The sequence below is a fragment of the Alligator mississippiensis genome, chromosome 8, assembly GCF_030867095.1.
Source record: "Alligator mississippiensis isolate rAllMis1 chromosome 8, rAllMis1, whole genome shotgun sequence".
NCBI lineage: Eukaryota > Metazoa > Chordata > Crocodylia > Alligatoridae > Alligator > Alligator mississippiensis.
The window spans coordinates 25,892,091-25,912,622 of NC_081831.1; the positions used below are offsets into that span (position 1 = coordinate 25,892,091).

The following is a 20,532-nucleotide window of genomic DNA, read 5'->3' on the forward strand; positions in this document are numbered from 1 at the left end:
TCTCACTGCAGGGGAGCAGTTGGGGGCAGGGGTGTGCCTGGGTGGGGGAAAAGGCACAAGCCCCTTTGTGCTACAGCTGCATGCAAACATGGTGGCCTAAAGACAGCATGGACACCAGGCCAGCCTTTCGGCTCATTTCAGGAGGCACCTTGAAACATGGTGAGCCCACTTGCTCCCCCTGGGGCTGAGCTAGGCACCAGGGTGCCAGGAACCCAGGCTGCTCCCTGGCCCTGCTCCCTGAATCCTCCCATGAAGCCCTTGGACTGGAACTTGCTGCTCTGCTTCACAGGTCCCCAGGGAGGGTGCTGTGGCTATAGATGTCCCTCAAGGACTCAGTCTGGTTCATTCTCTTTATTCCTCCAAGCAACTGATTCAGTGCTGGGCTTCAGTTGGGCAGACAGCTGCCATTGTCTGTGCCTGTGGGGCTACCATTGTTTTTTCCATGTGCAGTGGCCACAGCAACCCAGAGCTCCTACTGCTGCCAGAGAGATATGCCAAAGCACAACCACTTCCTCCTCAGCAGCCCTCATGTTGGCCATCTGATCTGGGCATGGCTGAAGTGCGGGGCTGGGACATTCATCACTGCCAGGGCAGTGCCAGGAACAGCTTCCTGCTCTGTAGCCCCGGGCCTCACTCACCATTGTCCAGCCATTCCATACCCCTGCATCCATGCTCCCACTGGGCTGGTCTGCACTCGGGTACTGCTCATGTGCTGGCATCAATTTCCTGGTGATGGGTGCTGTCACTGGAGAGTCCTGGTCTGGGTCCCCTGGCTCAGGGTGGGGGGCTGCCATGTGCTGCAGAGCCAGAGCAGGGTGGAGGGAGATCACTAAGCAAGCAGAGTCAGGACTGGGCGTGGAAGGCACGGGGCTGGGCCTGGAAGGTACTGTCTCCCAGGGCATTGGGAAGCCCCAGCAGCCATGCTGGCCCTACATTGAGATGGAGCCATCACGAAAGTTGGTTCTGCCAATGAGGGCATTGATGAGGACGGGATGACCCTGAATGCACTGCTCCCGTGCTGCCCGAAGCATGTTGTCCAGGTTCCCCTCATCCTGCCGGGTGAGAAGGAAACCTCGGCCCCCCAGGCCTTCAGCCACTGTGTGGTAATCTGCAAGGAATGGAGGAGCATCAATGAGCACATGAAAAGTGACAGAGAGGCCAGCATGGACTAGCCAGTGTGACCATGAGCAGGACCGGCAGGAGAATCAAGGAGACCAAGGAGAGAATCCTGCAGCTCTCCAAGAACTACAGGGGCCAGCTGGCATAGACACTGGCCACGCCAGGCCCAGAGGAATGGGCCCTTTCCTTGGCCCCTTTCTGCCAGGAAGCCCTGGGGGTGGGATCAAGGGGTGGGTGGGGGGTACACTGTGGGATGTGGCTTGTTGGGGTGATGGGAGCATCCAGCTCTTGCAGTGCCAGGCAAGTGTGGTAGCAGGATGCCTATCTGTCCACCTTTGGAGAGGCTGCATGGAGCTGGGGCCATGGACATGGCTGTCCACGAGGATCTACCTGGTGTGTGGGTGGCCCCTTGGCTTTCCCCACTCTCCAGAGCTGTGGGGCCAGGACTCACCAAGGTAGGCCAGGCCACAGGCCACATTGCTGCCCAGCATGGGCACCTGCTCCCGAGCAATCTGGCTCCAGCAGGCATCATTCCCCACCAACGCGATGACGGGTGTCTGCAAGGACAAGGCAGGGCAGTGCATTGCTCCCTCACCCTCAGATCATCCCCCAGGCAAAGCAGGCACAGTCATGAGGGGGAGGTTGCCAAAGGGCTTCATCACAGCCATTGCTTGGACCACCCAGCGCATCCTTACAGGCACAAAGGGGGACAGAGCCCAGTGCCAGCCACCCTGGACAGCAGGACCCCTCAGCTGTCTGTAATTGGGGGGGAAGCTGCCCCCCACATAGTGGGAGGGTTTGTCTCGCTGCACTAACGCTGACCAGTTGTCCTGTCCAGGGCCGCCTCAGCTTGGTCAGAAGCTGTATGGCCTGTGCAAGTGGGCTCCAATCCAGCAATTGCCCAGGCCGTGAGGTGCAGGGTCAGGGTCGTAGCTTTTCCCCACACTCTGGACCCCTTCCCCTACTATCCAGGCAGCCTGAGGTGGGGAACCAGCACCCCCGCTCCACCCAGTTCCTGTGAGCTGGAGCTCCCGAGCGCCTGAGGCAGTTACCTTGTGTCGGACAAAGGTGTCAAACTCCAGGATGCTGTAGCCAAGTGAGCCGTCCCCATAGAGGATCCAGACCTGGGGAAGGGACAGGAGGGTATGGGCATGAGAGCAGTGCTGGAGGCATTAGGTCCCTTGACTGGAGGCCTAGGGTGGGCTCATCTTGCCCTGCAGGGACTGGGCTGGATGTAGAAGAGCTGGCAGCTCCATGCACACAGATCCCAGAACCTCCACCCCAGACAGGCACAGAGATGCCTGCAATGACCAGCTAAGTGTGTGTGCAGGCAGCTTTTGGGGGTGGGCTCCTCTGGGTGCAGGGGGCACCCACAGGGCAGGAACTGGGGTAGGGGGTGGGAATTGGTAGAGAGGGACTGAGGCAGAGATCTGGGCTGAAGTGGAGCTTGGGGACCTGGGAAGAGAGGGGTGAGGCATGGCTGCCTGTCAGGAGCTGCTGGGAGACTTCCCATGCAGCCCAGAGTGTGGGTGTGTGGTAGCCCTACTGTGAAGCCTGCCAGGGACTCAGGGTGTCACCCTGCCCAACCCCCTTCACAGCTCCCACCTCTTACTACTGACCTCTGAGTCAGGCCTGCAGAGCTTGGCTCCAAGAGCAAATCCACCCCCAACACCCAATGTCCCGAAGGCCCCTGGGAAGAGAAGACAGTACAGAGATGGTCCCTGAGGGCAGGCAAAGGAACTGCGTGGTGGGGACCAGGAGCCCTGATATGGCCTCTTCAGCACCATCCAAGAGATCCACCCAGCTGAAGAGAGGCCTGGAGGACAGCTTCACAGCCCTCTTGTAGCAGGGGGGTTTGGGGCAGCTCCTGGTGCTCCCACCCCAGGCTCTGCCCTCAGCCCATACGACCCACTGCTCTGAGACAGGGCCCTGGGTTTGTGAACCCGCTCTGGGATTGGTTCCTGCACACTGTGCCCTCACCCGCTTCTGCAGAGTTCTGTGGGTTGCAAGGCACTTTTGTTCCTCATTCACAGGGCACAGGGCCTCCACTTACACACCCCAATGGGCTGGCTGGCAGGGACAGGGTAGGAGACTCTGGGACCCTGCTCCACTGCATAGGCCTTTCCCAAGCTCATCACCACCTCCAATGCGTGGCTGGCTCGAGCACCCACTCACAGGTGGCTCTAAACTGTGCTGCCTGGTACCTGGGTCCAGCCAGCAGAGGGGCCCTGGTGGCTGGACAATGTAGGCAGCGCTGCCCACGAAGTCACCCCCGTCCAACACCAACAGGCTGTTCTCAGGCAGTAGTGCATCCATACGGTGCAGGACCTTCAGGGGGTTCAGGTGCTGCTCTGTGGGCTTCTCTGCCTTCTCCCTGGCAGAGTGGAGACCAGGAGTCAGTGCCAGGGCCAGGCTCTGCCCATGGCATCATGACCAACGCCACCAAGCTCCAGGAGAACTGCCCCCAAGGACAGGGTCAGGCCCTGGCCCTCCCTGTGGCATCGTCATCCTACCAGCCCAGGTGTTGCCTGCTACCTGTTGGCTTTCTCCTTCTGGTGGTCATTGTCCTTCAGACTTGCAGCCCAGTCCTGAGGACATGAATATCCCTTTAGGCCTCGTGACAGACACAGCAGGAAGGAGCTGGCGTCCCCTGAGAAGAAAGTGTGCAGCCTGAACCAGGATCTGGGTGACAAGACCCCAAGTGCCCAACAGAGGCAGCCAGAGTGCTGGGCATGTCCCCCAGGCAATGCCAGGGTTGCTGCCTGTGCTGTGGGTGCCCAGCACCTCTCCCCAGGATGCCTCGCTATGGCACTGGGGCACATACCTCCCCCTCCTGCCCAGGTCATTGGCCAGGTCTTCCCCTGAGGTGCCCACCAGGCAGCCTGTGTTCTTGGCATGATCTCCCCTTTCAGTTAGGCAGTGATGGTGTCAGATGCACCCCCTCCCACAGAATGGGACCTGAATACCCCAGGCCTCACCTTGGATGGCGACCTGTGGCTTCCAGAAGATGTCAGAGTTGAGCAGGAGCTGGGAACGGTTCCGGTTGACAGCAATGATTTTGCTGTAGCGGCTCAGCACACGCCCGTAGGACAGGCGGAAATCACACACACTGCCTGTGGGACAATATGGGGTGAGAGGTCCAGGTCAGGCTGGAACAGGCGGCTCCTCCCCAGCCCTGCCCTCTCAACTAGTACAATGCAGCACATCCTTCTTCCCTGCCCACCTCACAGCTCAGCCTCACCCTTCCCTCTACTACCACCAAGCCCTCCCACCCCTTTGCCTATCTGGCAGCATCACCTGCACAGCCCAGCTCATTGGATGCCCTGCCCTGCCCTGCCCCATGGGCTGAACTGGGCCCCACTCACCTGCCAGAATGACCACATCAGCCTCCTTCAGTGCTTCCCGGCGGTTCTGGTGGATATGCAATGGGCTGTCCCTTCCCAGCATCCCACGAGCCATCCCCCCGAGGAAGCAGGGGATGGCCAGGTCCTCCAGGGCAGCTCTGTAGGGCACAGAGGAGTCAGCTCCTAGCAGCAGCTCGGTCCCAGGGTGATCAGGATGAGGATAGAGTTGCCACCTCTGTGGACGTGCATGCATGTGTTGAACATATGTTGAACATCCCATATGTTGAACATCCCTGTGCACAGGGTTTGCTCCACAGCATGTCTGTACACATGTGAATGGGGAGTTGGGGTGCGACTGGGAGCAGGGGCCACAGGTGTTTTGTTTCTTAGAGAGGGAAGACAATGTGTTGCTAAAGTTGACCACAACCCTGCTGACACTGAAGACAGCAGCCATGCTGCTTGGTCAGCACCTCTGCCTGATGTGGAAGGCCCTGATGTCCCACCTCTGCCCCAAGCCACCTCTACCAGTGCTTCTCAGTCCCAATCTACAGCTCTGCACTATACCAGCCTTGCCCCTGCTCCAGCCCTGCTGGAGCCTCTCAATCCCGAAGCACAGCTGCCTGCTCCCCTAGCCCTGCTGATGCCTCCTATTCTGTCTCTTGCACAGGGCCTGTCAGGCCTGGGTGCCAGGCTGGGGCTGCGCTGTCTTGTCTGACATGCTGTGGTTCATCTGGTGAGGCCCTCTGCAGAGCAGGCCCAGGTGGGGGCCATGTCCTCACCTGAGCTCTTTCACAGGCGTCGGTGGCAGGGTCACCTGGCTGCCCAGGAGTATGATAGGCTTCTTGGCACGGCTGACCAGCTCCACGCACTGCTGTACCTGCACATGCACACGCAGTCAGGGCTGGCTGAGCCTGGGAGGGCTCTGGGGTCAGGGCAGGGGTTGGGAGGCTTCATGGGACCCCTGGTGTCACAGCCAGTGAGGTGGGGATGGAGAAGCTGGTGGAAGGTCAGGTCAACACCACAAATGGGGATACTGCTGGCTAGATGCTCTGCCAGGTCTAAGGATAGGACAGTGCCAGTGCTTACAGATGCAAGGCTTGGGGGCTGTACGGATGGGCTGGAATAGCATTAAGAGGAGCCCAAAACCTTTAGGCTCAGCTACAGCTGCATGGTGGGAATGACCTCTTTCTGCTGTGGCAGGCAAAACACTTCACTCTCACCCCTCCCCTCCTGCCCTGAAATGCAGAGGAAAGGGTGCCTCCCTGCACTGGGGGGGAAGAGAGGGCTCCTAGCAGGCAGGGTTCCAGGGGAAACTTCAAGCTGAAGTGAGGAAGGAAGTGGGGTCCAGGCAGCCCCAAGCTTTTCACCTGCTTTGCCGTTGCCTGTGGCACGTGTACTGGCAGTGGGAAAAGGTCCTGTGTCTCCCAGGCCCCAGCAAACAGGTTCCTGAGGAAGTTGTGCTGATACCTAGGGGAAGGTAGGCATTATCCACATGCCACGCCCCCCGACCCCCACCCCTGCACTGGCTGAGGGGCCGTCGGCAGGACAAGACCAGACCAGACTCACCAGCTCATGGCTTTGGCTATAAAGGTCTTTGGGCTCCCCTTGGGGGTCAGCTCCTTCTCCACCAAGTGGTAAGGGTACAGCACGTCCACAGGGAACTCCACAAACACAGGCCCTGAAGCAGAGGGCGCTGGTCAGATGGTCACAGCCTGGCAGGGCTGGAGCCATCCACGTAACACACCCCCAGTCCCTGCTTCCCCACCAGGAGGGACACTCATCCTTTTACTGCCCAACCCACCCCCCTGCATGGCCAGGCAATCCTGCCTGGCTCCATCTTTGGCCAAAACTGTCACTGATGGTGCCTGTGAAATGGCTAACAGTGGCAGCTCTAAGTGGAGCCTGTCATGGAATAGGGCTTGTCAACACGGTCCCACAGCAGGCTGCTCGGAGCTTTTGCAATGAAGCGATCTTATCCCTGCTCTGGGAAGGAAGAGAATTGTACTCCTAGCAGTTTTCAGAGAACTGTGAAATCAATTGGATGAAACTGAACAAGGATAAGTGCAAAGTCCTGCACTTACGACAGAACAATCACAGCCAGTTAGACTGGGGAATTACTGACTTGGCTGCAGTACTGCAGAGAAGGACCTGGGGGTTGCAGTGAGTTGAGCCATAACATAAGCTAAGTATGAGGGAACACTATGCTCTTGATGAAAAAGAGGCTAGTAACAGAAGCATCACTTGCAGAGCCCAGTCTATTGAGTGCTGGCGAGGCCTTACCTGGACTACTGTGCCCAGCTTTGAGCACAAATAAGAAAGAACCTAGCACAAAGTAATAGAAAGGTTAGAGGCCTGGGAAACATGACTTCCCAGGACAGGCTGAAAGAACTGGCATCATTTAGTCTGGAGAAGAGAAGAGTGATGGGGGATTTGGTAACAGCCTTCAAATACTTGAAGGGTGGTTATATGGAGGGTGGAGACAGTCTATCCTCTGTGGCTGCAGGATAAGGGACAATGGTCTTAAATTGCAGCAAGGGAAACATAGGCTAGATGTAAGGAAGAACTTTCTTACTAGAAGGGTGCTTCACCTTTGGAACTGGCTATCCAGAGAGGTGTGGAATTTCCATCCTTGGAAGAGTTTAACAGCAGGATAGACAAACACTTCCCTGGGATAGTTTAGACAGGGATGATCCTGCCTTGAGCAGCGAACTAGATAAGACATGACCTCTTGAGGTCCCTTCCTAACCCTAGTTTATAGGGTTCTATGACAGGCAAACCAGGGGAGAAGGAAACAGTGAAAAGGGCTCAAGCCATCTGGCATCAGTCAGGCATAGGCATAGAACTGCACTCAGGACCACAGCATTCCCTGCATCAGCTTCCTGTATGGTTCAGGCCATGGCACCTCCCAGCATTTGGTCCTGGATCCAAGTCCAGGATCTAAGCTCCAGGATGGTGGGTTGTTCGGCAAAGTGTCCTGTGTCCAGTGACGGAGAACCCCTCCCTGATGTGTCAGCAGGAGTGAGGCCAATGGGCACCCTGGCCCATGAATCCTTTGCTGCACAGGTCCTGCTCCGGGAGGGCCAGGGCTCCTACCTGGGGTGTCGGACTGTGCTGTGGCAATGGCGCGGCGCAGGACCGGGACGATTTCCCGCACGGTCTGCACGGAGGCGCAGAACTTGCAGAGTGGCCTCAACAGGGACATCTGGTCGATGTCCTGGAGTGCGCCCCGGCCCTACATGCAGAGATGGAGCTCTAACTATGCCGGCATGGATCCCGCAGAGGCTAGGCCCTGAGGTGCCCCTGTCCAAGCTCCTTCCTCCCTGGCCGTGGCAGCAGGCTCTCCCCTCCCCCAGCATGGCACCTGCCTTGCCCTGCATTGGCACCATGCACTCACTTTCTGCAGTCTGGAGGCTGCCCCTCCTATCAGCAGTACCGGGGACTCAGCCATTTGGGCATTCTTCACAGCCGTTATAGTGTTGGTCACTCCAGGCCCTGCCGTCACCGCGGCAACTCCAACTGTCCCTGAAGTGCAAGCAAGCAGCAGGCAGTCAGCAGAAGGCACAAGGTGACTGGTAGGTGGGGCACAGCCCCCCCGCCGATTAGTCCCTGATGCTCAGAACAGCAGTTTTTTTGCTGCGCAGGCCAGTGGCGTGTTGCGGGGGGGGGGGGGGGGGGGGGGGGGGGGGGGGGCGGGCAGATGGGCACTAAACCATGGCACAGAAGTATAGTAGATACAGGGCTTTTGGCCCACCTCTGGGCCCGGTCACAAATTGTGCCCCCCCCCCCCAGACTCAGGAGGCACCAGTCACTCCTGGCAGGAGGGGCCATGTAATAATGAGGCAGTGGAGAAGGGGCCTGCTGGGAAGGTGGGAACTTGCTACTTCTGTCTGGCTAGTGCAGGCCCTTGTGCTCCATAAGACCAGGCCCCGACCCACCCTGGAATGGAAGATGCAGCATTAGAAAGAAGCTGCTGAAGATGGAAGTTTGAAGGAAAAGTCCTTCGTACCAGAGAAAAGTCCCTGGCTTGGCAGGGTAGGACCCAGAGTCACACCTCTGCCCCAGCCCTCCCCCATGTTCCCCAGAGAACATATAATCCCTCCATGGCTCACTCTACCATGGAAGAGACAGATGAGTCAGTGCTGGCTCAAGGTCCCAGATGAGCTGGTGCAGGCCAGGAGGAGCTGGATTACCCTGGAGCTCCAAGGTGCCTGTAGGGGCAGTGGCCCTGTCTAGAACAGTGCACTGGGTGCTGCAGTAGCAACAGCCAGGGCTCCCTGCCCTAGCCCAGGCAGTGCATGTACCCGAAAGCCTGGCGACGGCGTCGGCAGCAAACACAGCTGTGGCTTCGTGCCTCGTGTCCACTACACGGATGCCCAGCTTCTCACTGGCCACCAGGATGGGAGAGATGTGGCCTCCCACAAGGGTGAACAGATAGCGCACCCTGTGGGCCTTCAGCACCTCTGCCACGAGCTCACCACCATGCCGAGGGCTCTTGGGCTCCACCTGAGAAGGATGCAGAGTGTCAGTGCTGGCCAACACAGCTCCCTGCAGCAGGAGCAGGCATTATTAGCATTTGCCAGGCTGCACTCAGAGCAGGGTGCCTGCTAGTGGACAGAGGGACATGGCTCCTTGCCAGGTTGGGATGCTGCCTCACTGGCTTTAAATGTACTTGGTGGCCATGCACTGCTGCTCCAGGTGTACACGCTGGCCCTGCCCAGCACACAGCTGGTCTGTAGTGTTGAGAGGGCCAGGCTGTGTCTGCAGACTGTACGGTTGGCTTTTCCTGGCTCTCTGGGTGGAAAGGCACTCCAGAATGCTGCTGTGCCCCTCTAAGTGCTCATACCACAGGCAGACATGTCCTGGCTAAGAGCAGAATGTCACTGCCAAGCCCAGACCTTCCCAGAATGCCCTGCCACAAGCACAGGCAGCAGGGGCAGGGGCTGCACAGATACAGCCCAGCCATGTCTGCAAGGACTGGCCTAGGGAGGACACCTGAAACATGGTGGCTCTCAGACAGTGTTTCCTACACTTCTGATACCTGTAGTATACTTTCTCTGGATTAGCATTAGCAACACACTTAACTCATACACCCAAAAAGGTGTGCGTGTGTTTTTCAAAATACATAACACACTCTGTTCCCCTGCCAGAGGAAATCACCCCAGTGCTGAGATGTACTGTTAAAAATTACAACAAATGTACCTGTGGTTCTCAAACTGTTTAGTCTCAAGGCCCCTCCATGACTTTTCTGTATTTTGTGACTCCCCGGCTGAAAACCACTGAGATGGATCCAAATTCAGAAAGCATCTGGAAGGGACTTGAGGCTAAATAAGTTGAGAATCACTGTCCCAGCTGGTGTCACTTCAAGGCTGTGGGGGCAGGACCTCACTTTGCTGTGCCCTGCTCTCTCCAAAGTCTGGCCGCTTCCAACCCCTGGTCTGTATACACTTCAAGGGGCAAGGACAGTCCCTGTGCCAGGGACCATACCTACCCCTGTTCCTGAGGCTGCTACTGCAGGGTCTCACATGCTGGTTAACACCCCTGCATCCCCTCCTGCTGGCCCCAGGAGTGAGGGAGGACTGGCGGGGATGAGCCAGGCTGCGAAGTGCAGATTCGTCTGTGTCTATCTGCTCAATTGCAGCACTGCACACTGCTGGGAGCATTGGGCAGGCTGGCACAGGGGGTGGGGAAAAGCAGTAGCAGTTCCCAGAGGAGCAGCCGCAGGCACCGTGGGAATAGCTGGGTCAGGGCAGTGTGCTGGACAGAGGAGAAAAGCATTTACCTCCTTGTGTAGGGAATATCACGGCACTTTTCTACTGCTTTTGGGGCAGGCCCTTTGAGAATCATTACTCTAGGACAGTGGTGCTCAACCTTTTTGGCTGGCAGGCCAGAAGGGCAGTGCCTGGTCCATCCACAGGTTGGATCCAGCCAGTGGTCCTGATCTGATGCCCAGGGCAGTCACAGTGGGGCCCCATCCAGCTGTGCAGAGGGGTGAGAGGGAAGCTCGGCCCAAAACTGGCCCCAAAGTAGGAGGAAAGAGTGTGACCCAGTCCCAACCATGGGGGGGGGAGGGAGGGGGGGGCAGGGGGAAGGTGACATGGCCCAGCCCCAATCCAGAGTTGGGGAGGGAGGGGCAGAGAAGGCTTTCCGTCTCAGGAGCCCATATGAGCCCATATGGTCTGGGGGCTAGAAGCTTTACCTTATGCCAGAGCTGGCAGAGCAGACCCAGCTTGTGCGCTGCCATGAGCAGAGCCATCACCAGCAGCACAGCAGGGAACAAGGTGCAGTTGCAGCTGCTGCTGGTGGAGACAGTGGCAGGATCCATGGTGAAGCCTTGCTGGCAGAGGATCACCCAACACGCAGCTCCTGTCCCCGAAGCAAAGAACAAAATAATCAGCTGCTTCCTCCTCTGTGGAAGAAGCCCATAAACAGCTCCATTAAAAGCTCCTCTGTTCTCCCTAAAACATTCTCAGAGCTCTCCTCTGCAATGACGCCTACAGAACCCATGATGAGGGAGGGGTAAGGCAACTGGTGCTGAGAACACTGCCTCTCCTGCTGCCCGGTGCTGGCCTTCTGGCTCCGCTTCCTGTCCCCAGCCATCTTACATGTAGGCTGTATATGGCTCTTCTGTGCTGCCATGTGACCCCCAATGTATTGCAGGGAGTGGCAGCAGGCATTGTTTGCTACCTTTGCAGGCATCTGGCCCCAATGCAGATAGAGACATGGAGCTGCCTTGCCTGGCCAGGGCTTTCACACCTGCTGTTCCATAGCCCTTGGGCCAGTGCCTGGTGTGCCAGCAGAGACCTCAGTTGGGCTAAGCGCTGAAGCTGAGACCTGTGGCATCTCCATTTTAGGCTCTTCAGTGGGGCCCCTGCCCACGTGCTTCCAAATGCTGGGAGCATCATTCCCACCTCACAGGTAGGGAGCAAAGCTCAGAAAAAAAGTACCTTGGCTTAAGGCCCCCTGTGGTGTCAGTGACAGGAAAAGTGACAGGAGCCCTGCATTCCAGGCCAGTGCTTGGGCTGTGCTCTCCTTCTGCTCTGAACGGCACAGCTAGAGCTTTCCCTGGAGGCAGGGAATGCGGAAGAGCAGGTTATTGACTTGTGAGCAGCCTGGCTGAGATGGACTCTGCCCTGCAGCAGTGGGGAGAAATGCCGTTACAGCATGTACTGCAGGCAGTGCAGCCTGTGGGAACAATCTTGCGTGTCCCCAGTCCATTTGCTGATGGTTTGGTGATGGAGGCTCCCACAGGAGAGGTGCCATGTCCTGGCTGCCCAGGCTCTGTCCACCACGCTCTCAAATTCCAGGTTGTAATTAGGGCTTCTGGGAAGGAGGAGGAGGACAGGGAGCTCCAAACTGTGGAGTCCACAACAATCTAGTTCACAAGGCAGCACCCTCCCTATTGCAGGTTACAGAGGTGGGCAGATAAGACTAAGATGGAATTCAATGCAGACAAGTGCAGGGTGCTGCATCTATGGAGAAGGAACCAGCAACACACCTTTAGGCTGGGAACACCCTTCTTGTCAACACAGTGGCAGAAAGGGATCTTGGAGTCATTGTTGACTCCAGGATGAACATGAGCCTCCTGGGGCTGCGAGGAAGCAGTCAGTAAGGCTAACTGCACCTTGTCATGCATCTACAGATGCATCACAAGCAGGTCCAAGGAGGTGATCCTTCCCTTCTATGCAACATTGGTCAGGCCTCAGTTGGAGTATTGTGTCATTCTGGGCACTGCACTTCAAAAGGGATGTGGCTAGCATTGAGAGGGTCCAGAGGACGGCCACTCACATGGTCAGGGGGCAGCAGGGCAGGCCCTACGAAGAGAGGCTAAAGGGCCTGAACCTGTTCAGCCTCCACAAGAGAAGGCTGGAGGGGACCTGGTGGCAGTTTACAAACTCACCAGGGGGGACCAGCGGGAATTGGGGGAGGCTCTGTTTCCCCAGGCACCATCCAAGGTTATGATGAATAACGGCCACAAATTGTTAGAGAGAAGGTTCAGGCTTGATATCAGGAGGCATTACTTTACACTTAGGGCTGCCAGGCTCCGGAATGGGCTTCCAAGGGAGGTGGTGTTCTCTCCTACCTTGGGGGTCTTCAAGAGGAGGCTGGACAGATATTTGGTTGGGGCGATAGGATCCTGGCATCCGTTCCTGCCTGGAGCAGGGGGTCTGACCTGATGATCTGTTTAGGTCAATTCCGACCCCAAGTACTATGATACTATGATTGCTTTGTGATCAGACTCTGCTTGCTCCTTTTCTTGGAAGTCTGACAAGTATCATCCCTCCAGGAAGGGTGGGATGGGGAGACCTCATTCATTAAGGATCACAGCTTGGAAGCAGCCACCCATGCAGGACGTCCAAGAGCAGCCTCATGCTGAAGTGCCATGTGGCTGCTCCCAGCTGTGATGTAGCACATGTGCACTTTGGGCCACAGAAGCAGCCTTTTATTTTGCCAGGAATGGTCTTGGCTTGATACCAAGGAATGCAGATGCGCTTCCTGGTACCCAATCAAATGCAAATGGGTCAACATGACTTGAACTTTGCTCTTTTCCTGCACAGCACAAAGCTCAATGCCAATGCTCCTCAGGCGTAGTTTAGCAAACTGCTAATGATCTCTCAAGACTCCGCACTTGAGGTGTAAGACAGCCTCACTGCACTTAGCTGAGTGAGCTCTAGGGAGAAAACCAGACAAGCACATGGGTAAGATAACATAGGCCAGGGGTTCCCAACCTTTTTATGCTGAGGACTGGCAAACCACAGACTGGAAGTGACCATGGACCAGCAGTGATTGGTATACTGCAGGCAGGAAGCCAACTCTTTTTATACTTAGTGTAAAAAATGGGTTGGCTGCTGGTCTGCAGTATGCCCATCATTTCCAGTCTGGTTTGCCAGTTCACGGTTTGCTAGTCTGTGGTCACTTCTGGGTCTGCAGCAGCCAACCCTTCTGTATACTGGCAGCCAAACCTTCGCAGCCTGGTACGGGGCTGTGGCCCTGGGGGTTGGGAACCTGTGACATAGGCTCAGTCACTGTAGTGCAAAGAGAGGCTAAAGGGCTGTTTTACCTTTGGGAAAAAACATGAAAGGCAGCCAGCCTTAAGCAGCAGTTCCACTCTCAGTGAAGGAGAGAAACTCATTAACCCCTTCAGAAACCTTGTAACTCAAGGGCAGCAGAAGACAGCCTTCTTGGGCCAGGAAAGTGTGACGACCTGACAAGGAGAAACTCAAGGACTCTGAGTTTTCATTTTCATTCACTTCCTGTTTCCACTTACAGTTATGACACTTATGACAACTGCTCCTGGAATTCAAGAGAATCCCCCAATCCAGGGCTCAGCAATGTTTGCTAGTGGTGGGCTGGAATGACCCAGTTCAAATTAAAGATGGGCTGGCATTAGGACCCCAGTGTTACTACTGCTTCTCTGCTGCCCAGTTGTGGTGTGGGTCCACCGCTACATAACACTTAAACTCGCTGACACCAAACATTGTCAACACCCCTGCTCTGCAAGCCAGATCTAATGGTTCCATGGGCTGGATCTGGATTACAGGCCATAGGCCGCCAACCCCTGCCCTGATCAAATCCAGTTGCATCAAAATCTTCTGGCCAATATCATCAAGTGGAGAGAGTCAAAGAGTCTGGATGGGCAAGCCAATTTTTCTTCCTGGATGAACAGGCCTGGCATTGCTTGGAGAGGCCAATAAACCCCCTTGGCTCCTTTCAGAAGTTGCAGTGACTGAATTACCAGGTTCTCATGAAAAGACCTCCTCATTCGACATTATTTACATCACTGAGACCTCAGCCTAAGGAACAGCAGCACCAGTTGGCCCAAGTTCTCCCTAAATCCATCTACCACTCAGAGGATTTTTAGATTTCTCTTGCTGGAGAGAAAGTTCTGCCCTTTCGAGAAACCAAAGCTGTCTGAGGAGAAGCACCTGAGCTGGGGATGCATGCAACTGCTGGGAACTCTGCATACAATTTCACCCTGCTTAGCTGGAATCCCAGATTCAAGGGACAATATGGTTGCATAGCTCTTGCTAGGTCAGGGGCAGGCAAAATGTGGCCTGCAGGCCAGATGCAGCCCGCCAGGCCCGTGGAGCCCCTAAAAAATTAAAAAAATTAATATTTATCTGCCCCTGGCTGCGTGTCATGTGTTGATGGCTTGCCAAAAGTTAGTAAGCAGACCTCTGCCTGAAATAATTACCCATCCCTGTGCTAGATGCCCTACTGGGATGCCAGGAGTATCTAATCCAAGAAGGGGAAGTCATTGGTACCCTGTTGTTTCCAATGCTGCTATCACTGAAATTCCATGAATGTTCCAGGTATGAAATAGAGAAGACAGGGATTAGCAAGAGAATGGCAGCAAACTGCCTAGAGGAAGAATGACACGGGGTTGAACTGGAAAAGGAATTTTCAGGCTGGAGAAGATGGACCTGTAAGAGATCCAGTCTGAATATCCTGATTCCTGTAGCACAGAAACTACAGGAGCAGCACAACTTGCAGCTCTTAGGGAAGCTGTGGTATAAAAAACCATCAGCACCCTCCTAGTATAAGCAAATTCCCAGTTGTGTTGAAAGAGGGGCACTTGAAGGGCCCAATTCCATAACAAATGGATATCCTCTCCATTTCCAAATCTCCCCTGGGGCCCTGCAGTGCTGCATTGTCTTGCTGGACTTTTTACCCTTGATACCCTGGCTTGGGGGGAGGGGGTCCCATCTTGCTGAAGAGCCCCAGCTGTAGATGACACACTGTTCCTCTGCAGGTTTTGCAGACATCCTATGCCCATGTGGCTTTTAATGCTGCTTTGCAACTGTTTCCAGCTCCTTTACATGTCATGTGCAGCTCACACTTCTTGCTGGGAGACCCTGCAGCAGCCATAGAGTATCTTTCAAAGTCTTTCTGGCTAAATATGAGTCAATGGGGAGGAGTTATCAACACTCATACTGTTCCCACTCATGCCTGTGCTTGCCATAGTTTGGCTCTTTTCCAATTGTGTCTGCTGCCAATTTTACCAGCAAAAATGCTGCAGTCCAGCTCACTGACCAAAATTACTGATGGTATCATATCTAGTACCAACCCTTCTGGATACTCGCTACTGGAAACACCCCTATTTGGGGATGCCTACCCACTGATGGGTACTAGAGACCTGCCAGGTGACTGATTCTTAATCCAGCCTATGTAGGCTGCTGTTGGTGATGGTGTTCCAAACTGGAATGCTGTGCAGGACTAAGGCAACCCCTTACAAAGGCATTAGGTCCAGTACTTAAGGCCTAAGGCTTGGGGTTTCTGCTGCCTAGTGGAATTCACCCTCTCCATGTTCAGCATTGTGTAGGGTGTCTGTATGCCTAAGCAATGGTAAGGGCTGAAGAATGACATCTGCAGAGCCAGCACATGGAGGGTGTGTGCTGTTTCCCTCGGGCTTCAGTTCAAAACCCCCCTGCCTAGAGTCTGTTACCCAATAGGAGTGGGCCCTTTCTGTGACGGCTGGTGCATGGCAGGGTAGTGCCGGCAATCCCCTCACACTGCAGACAAGCCTGCAGGGTGCTCAGGGCTATCTCAGTTTGTCCTGAAAGTGAGAAGAAATACAAAAATTGTGCTCTTGGCTATGACTGCTCCTTTAAGATGAAGTTGAGTTGAACACCAGGCTGCTGCTGTCACCATTAGCTCTTGTTTCCATGATGCAACAACATCCCAGAAAATCACAGTCCTAGAAAAGTCAGACTAGTAAGGCCTTCCAGAGGTCATATCTAGTCCAACCTTCTGCTCGAGGCGGCCATCTAAGGCCCTACCAAGTCCTGGGACCTCCTAGTCAACCTCCTCCTGGCCCTGGCTGAGCACTCCATCTACCAGATGGATGAAGGTTCTGGCCAGGGGGAAACCAGGGCAACTGTGGGCATCAATACATGACTTTGAGCATTTTTACTGTGCAGCATCTGCAGGCTCCTTGGACTCGTTCAAGAGGCAGTGGGCGCTAGCCAGCATGCTCTGCTCAGCATGCCTCAGATCCCTTGTTATGAACCTGAGACAATCCCTTCCACCAGTTTTCTCTTTCATTGTCCCAAGAACTCTGCTGTCAGGCTTCCAGTGGCCTCCCTGAGGGAGGCTTATCCATTCTCTTGGCCTGCTGCGCCCAGCACAACAAACTGGCTTGCTTGAGGAAGGTCCTTCTCCATCCAAGCCACCCAGAGCAGCAGCTCTCAACCTCATTAGACTTGAGGGCCCCCTTCATAGATTCATAGATGTTAGGGTCGGAAGGGACCTCAATAGATCATCGAGTCCGACCCCCTGCATAAGCAGGAAAGAGTGCTGGGTCTAAATGACCCCCAGCTAGATACTCGTCTAACCTCCTCTTGAAGACCCCCAGGGTAGGGGAGAGCACCATCTCCCTTGGGAGCCCGTTCCAGACCTTGGCCACTCGAACTGTGAAGAAGTTCTTCCTAATGTCCAGTCTAAATCTGCTCTCTGCTAGCTTGTGGCCATTATTTCTTGTAACCCCCGGGGGCGCCTTGGTGAATAAATACTCACCAATTCCCTTCTGTGCCCCTGTGATGAATTTATAGGCAGCCACAAGGTCGCCTCTCAACCTTCTCTTGCGGAGGCTGAAAAGGTCCAGTTTCTCTAGTCTCTCCTCGTAGGGCTTGGTCTGCAGGCCCTTGACCATACGAGTTGCCCTTCTCTGGACCCTCTCCAGGTTATCCACATCCTTCTTGAAGTGTGGCGCCCAGAATTGCACGCAATACTCCAACTGCGGTCTGACCAGCGCCCTATAGAGGGGAAGTATCACCTCCCTGGACCTATTCGTCATGCACCTGCTGATGCACGATAAAGTGCCATTGGCTTTTCTGATGGCTTCATCACACTGCCGGCTCATGTTCATCTTGGAGTCCACTAGGACTCCAAGATCCCTCTCCACCTCTGTGCCACCCAGCGGGTCATTCCCTAGGCTGTAGGTGTGCTGGACATTTTTCCTCCCTAGGTACAGCACTTTGCATTTCTCCTTGTTGAACTGCATCCTGTTGTTTTCTGCCCATTTGTCCAACCTATCCAGGTCTGCTTGCAGCTGTCCCCTGCCCTCCGGCGTGTCCACTTTTCCCCATAGCTTTGTGTCATCTGCAAACTTGGACAGAGTACATTTGACTCCCTCGCCCCCTTGGAAAATGCCAGTTCTTTTTTACCTCTGTTTTTAACTACAGCAAAAAAAATATCCTACAGTGATTTTTCAGTTGCAAAGGACTCAGACAGACCCTAGCAGGGCAGACCTATCTAATGCACAGATGAATCATGGGCATCTGCCCACACAGGCATGTCTCCAGGCAGTTTCACTTGGCAGCGTCTGTTGGCTCCTTGGACTCATTTGAGGGCCAGTGGGCACTGCCTGGCATAATCTACTTGATGTCAGTGGCGATGTGTAGGGAGTGCGCAGGGGTGCTGGTGAACTTCCTGACTGGCTGCGCTTGCCGCTTAGGTGATGGGCAGGCGGAAGTGCCGGTGCCCCCCCTGCAAGTGCCGAGGGATTGCTGCAGCCACTCCCAGAAGCGGCTGCAGTGATTGGCTGTTGCGGGATTGGCTGCAGAGATCCCCCAGTCAGTGGGATATGCCCCCCCTGACTAAGGCAGCACCAGTCACCTATGTTTGATGTCCCACCTTGGTGCACTTGTTTTAAGCGTCTGACCTTCACTCCTGTCTGTGTTCTGTTTTATGTTGCTCCCCAAATTCAGCTGATGTCTACCCAATAACCCCCTTTAATAACAGGGGAGACTAACCATTGCTCTACAAGTGTTAAGCCCACATTAACTTTATGCATCAAATAGGCCTGGTCAATGTCCTCTTGACCCTACCTGAGCTCACCATAGATCTGACCAGGAAGGAAGCTCTCGCCAGGGGGACACCTGGGGGCTGTGAGGCTGCTTTGCTTTCCCTGGGCTGATCCCATCTCTGGGCAGAGCAGCATTGGGCAGTGTCCGCTGGCTCCCTGGCTTTGTTTGGGGCTAGCGGGTGCTGTCTGGCGTGCTCTGCTTGATGTCCCTCTTTGGCACGCTAGTTTTAAACCTCTGACCTTCTCTCCTGTTCCTGCCACGTCTTTAGTCGTCCCCAAAAACCAGCAATTGTCTACCCAGTGATGCCCCTTTGTAGGGGAGGCCTATCGTTTCCTCGTGGGCACCGGCCCATGGTCCCGAGCCAACAGACACACCTGCCCCTCGTGCGCTCAGGTCTGCGCCGCTGGCTCCCTGGGCCGGCTCGAGGCCCGCGGGCGCTGCCGGGCGAGCCGTGATCCGCGCCCCCTCGGGGGCTCGCTCCGAGCCTGCGGCCTCACCGCTCGCTGCTGCTGTCTGGCGCCCCCAGCGGCAGCTCCACTCGTGCCGCGTGCGGGCGGGAGCTCCCCGGCCCCGGCCCCGCGGAGCAGGGAGGCTCCGTCCGGGGGCGCCCAGGGACTGGCTCCTGGCCCCGCGCCCAGACTCGCCGGGCCCCGGCCCCGGCCCTGCGGCTGCTGCGGGCTCCACGCGCCCGAGGGGGCAGCTCGCGCCGCGCCCCGCCCCGCCCCGCCCCGCCCCGCCAGCACGTACCGCTCGCGGGGAAAGGATCCCGGCCCGGCTCGGTCCTCGCAACCGCTCTCAGCGACACCGGAAACCACCACCTCATGTCACCCCCTCACTTCCGGAGCCAGGTGTTGAGGCTGGGGGGCGGGGGATTGCGTCACGGGCTGCGCGGAGCTGCCGAGGTCTGGGTCACGTGGCTCTGGGCCGCAGTGCAAGCCGGGGGTTTCCATAACGGCGGGATCGAGGGTCACAACCTGGGGGTTGCCATAACGACAGGGTCGGGGGCAGCGCCCTGGGGATTGCTGTGACGACAGGCTGCGCGTCGCATCCCAAGTTTGCCGTGGCAAAGCGGCTGGGGCAGCATCCCGGGGTTGCCGTGGGGACGGCCAGGTGCGGCACGCCGTGGTTGCCGTGGCAGCGGGCGGGGCGGCACCCCGGGTGCGGCCATGGCGGTGTCCTGGAGCTGGTGGGGCGGGGCCGGGCCGGGCCGGGTGCGGTGCCCGGGGGCGCTGCGGCGGCAGGGCAGGATGCAGGACCCCGGGACCACGAGCCTCCTGCAGGGGCTGGCGAGCCCCCCCCGCGGCAGCCAGGGGCAGCGCCGGCGCTCCCTGCCCGGTGAGCCCACGGCAGTCAGGGGTGGTGGCCCTGGCACCAGGCACGCAGCTCCCTGAACATGGAGGGGTGAATTCCACTGGGCAGCAGGGACCCCGAGCCCCCACTATGTTGAGGATCCAGCCAGGAGCAGGAAAGGACAGGGTGGCTGCCCTGCTCCCCAGGCAGCACCTACCTCCAACCCAGCCCAGCACAGTGGCCCCTGGTTTTGGGGCAGGGCAGGAGGGATTGTCCCTGGGGGTGCCTGAGCCTGGTGCCTGTGAGGGACAGCAGTGGGGAGCTGTATGCGCACCGGCAGTGCCCGTGAGGTCCCGCCTTGTCCAGGTACCTAGGATGGCCTCCCAGTGCCCACATGTTCCCCAGCCAGATGCACAGTTTAGATGATACTTGGGGACCTTCCCTACATTAGCACCGATTCAACCCTGTTGGTCGGGGTGGGGGGGGGGAGATGTGCGTCCCAAGATGGGTCAGTCTGCATCCCTGGCACAGTGGCAGCTCTGCTGTAAAGTGGCCTTGTGCCAGTCCCACTCCTGTCTGTGGATTCATTACATCCGCTGCTGGCCTCTGCCCAGTCAGCTCTGGATGTGCACGCTCTGTGCCAGTGTGGGGAGTGAGCATAGGCAGGGAATCACTCCCCCACAGCCTTAGCAGACATGGATAATGAGCTACACTGGGAGCCATTTACAAAGTTGGATTGATGAAGCAGAGCTGTTAAGAAAGTTGCAAATGAACCCCTGTGGGTGTAGGGGAGAATTGCTTCTTGTGGCACTTGGATGATTAATGTGCCTCTAGGGCAGTGGCAGGAATCCCACATGGAGAGACAGGCAGATGCTTCATTAAATTTGTGGAAAACATCCCAGTAGGAGAAAACTCAGTAGGGCAAGGTGAGAACAAGAAGACTTCCACAGAGCCCAGATGTAACCAACCTGACA

The 20,532-nt window shown here is 56.5% G+C and overlaps 1 protein-coding gene across 5 annotated transcripts; it reads right to left on the reverse strand.

Annotated features, from left to right (window-relative positions):
* Positions 1 to 336: 336 nt before the first annotated feature.
* Positions 337 to 19,142, reverse strand: ILVBL (ilvB acetolactate synthase like). 5 transcript variants are annotated; one of them, XM_059732473.1, is made up of 16 exons: positions 19,016 to 19,139; positions 10,660 to 10,826; positions 8,765 to 8,966; positions 7,858 to 7,985; positions 7,557 to 7,695; positions 6,030 to 6,141; positions 5,831 to 5,930; positions 5,243 to 5,340; positions 4,485 to 4,621; positions 4,098 to 4,232; positions 3,655 to 3,769; positions 3,295 to 3,493; positions 2,739 to 2,809; positions 2,172 to 2,243; positions 1,571 to 1,676; positions 337 to 1,108 (listed from the first exon to the last, which is right to left on the reverse strand). In XM_059732473.1, exons 1-16 carry the CDS (start codon positions 19,089 to 19,091, stop codon positions 830 to 832), a joined length of 2,136 nt encoding a protein of 711 aa, XP_059588456.1. In that variant the 5' UTR covers positions 19,092 to 19,139; the 3' UTR covers positions 337 to 829. The 5 variants fall into 5 exon arrangements, with proteins under 5 accessions (XP_059588456.1, XP_059588457.1, XP_059588459.1 ...); XM_006259476.4 differs by having other exon boundaries at positions 841 to 1,108; positions 3,324 to 3,493; positions 19,016 to 19,138; XM_059732474.1 differs by lacking the exon at positions 1,571 to 1,676 and having other exon boundaries at positions 3,324 to 3,493; positions 19,016 to 19,140.
* Positions 19,143 to 20,532: the final 1,390 nt, after the last annotated feature.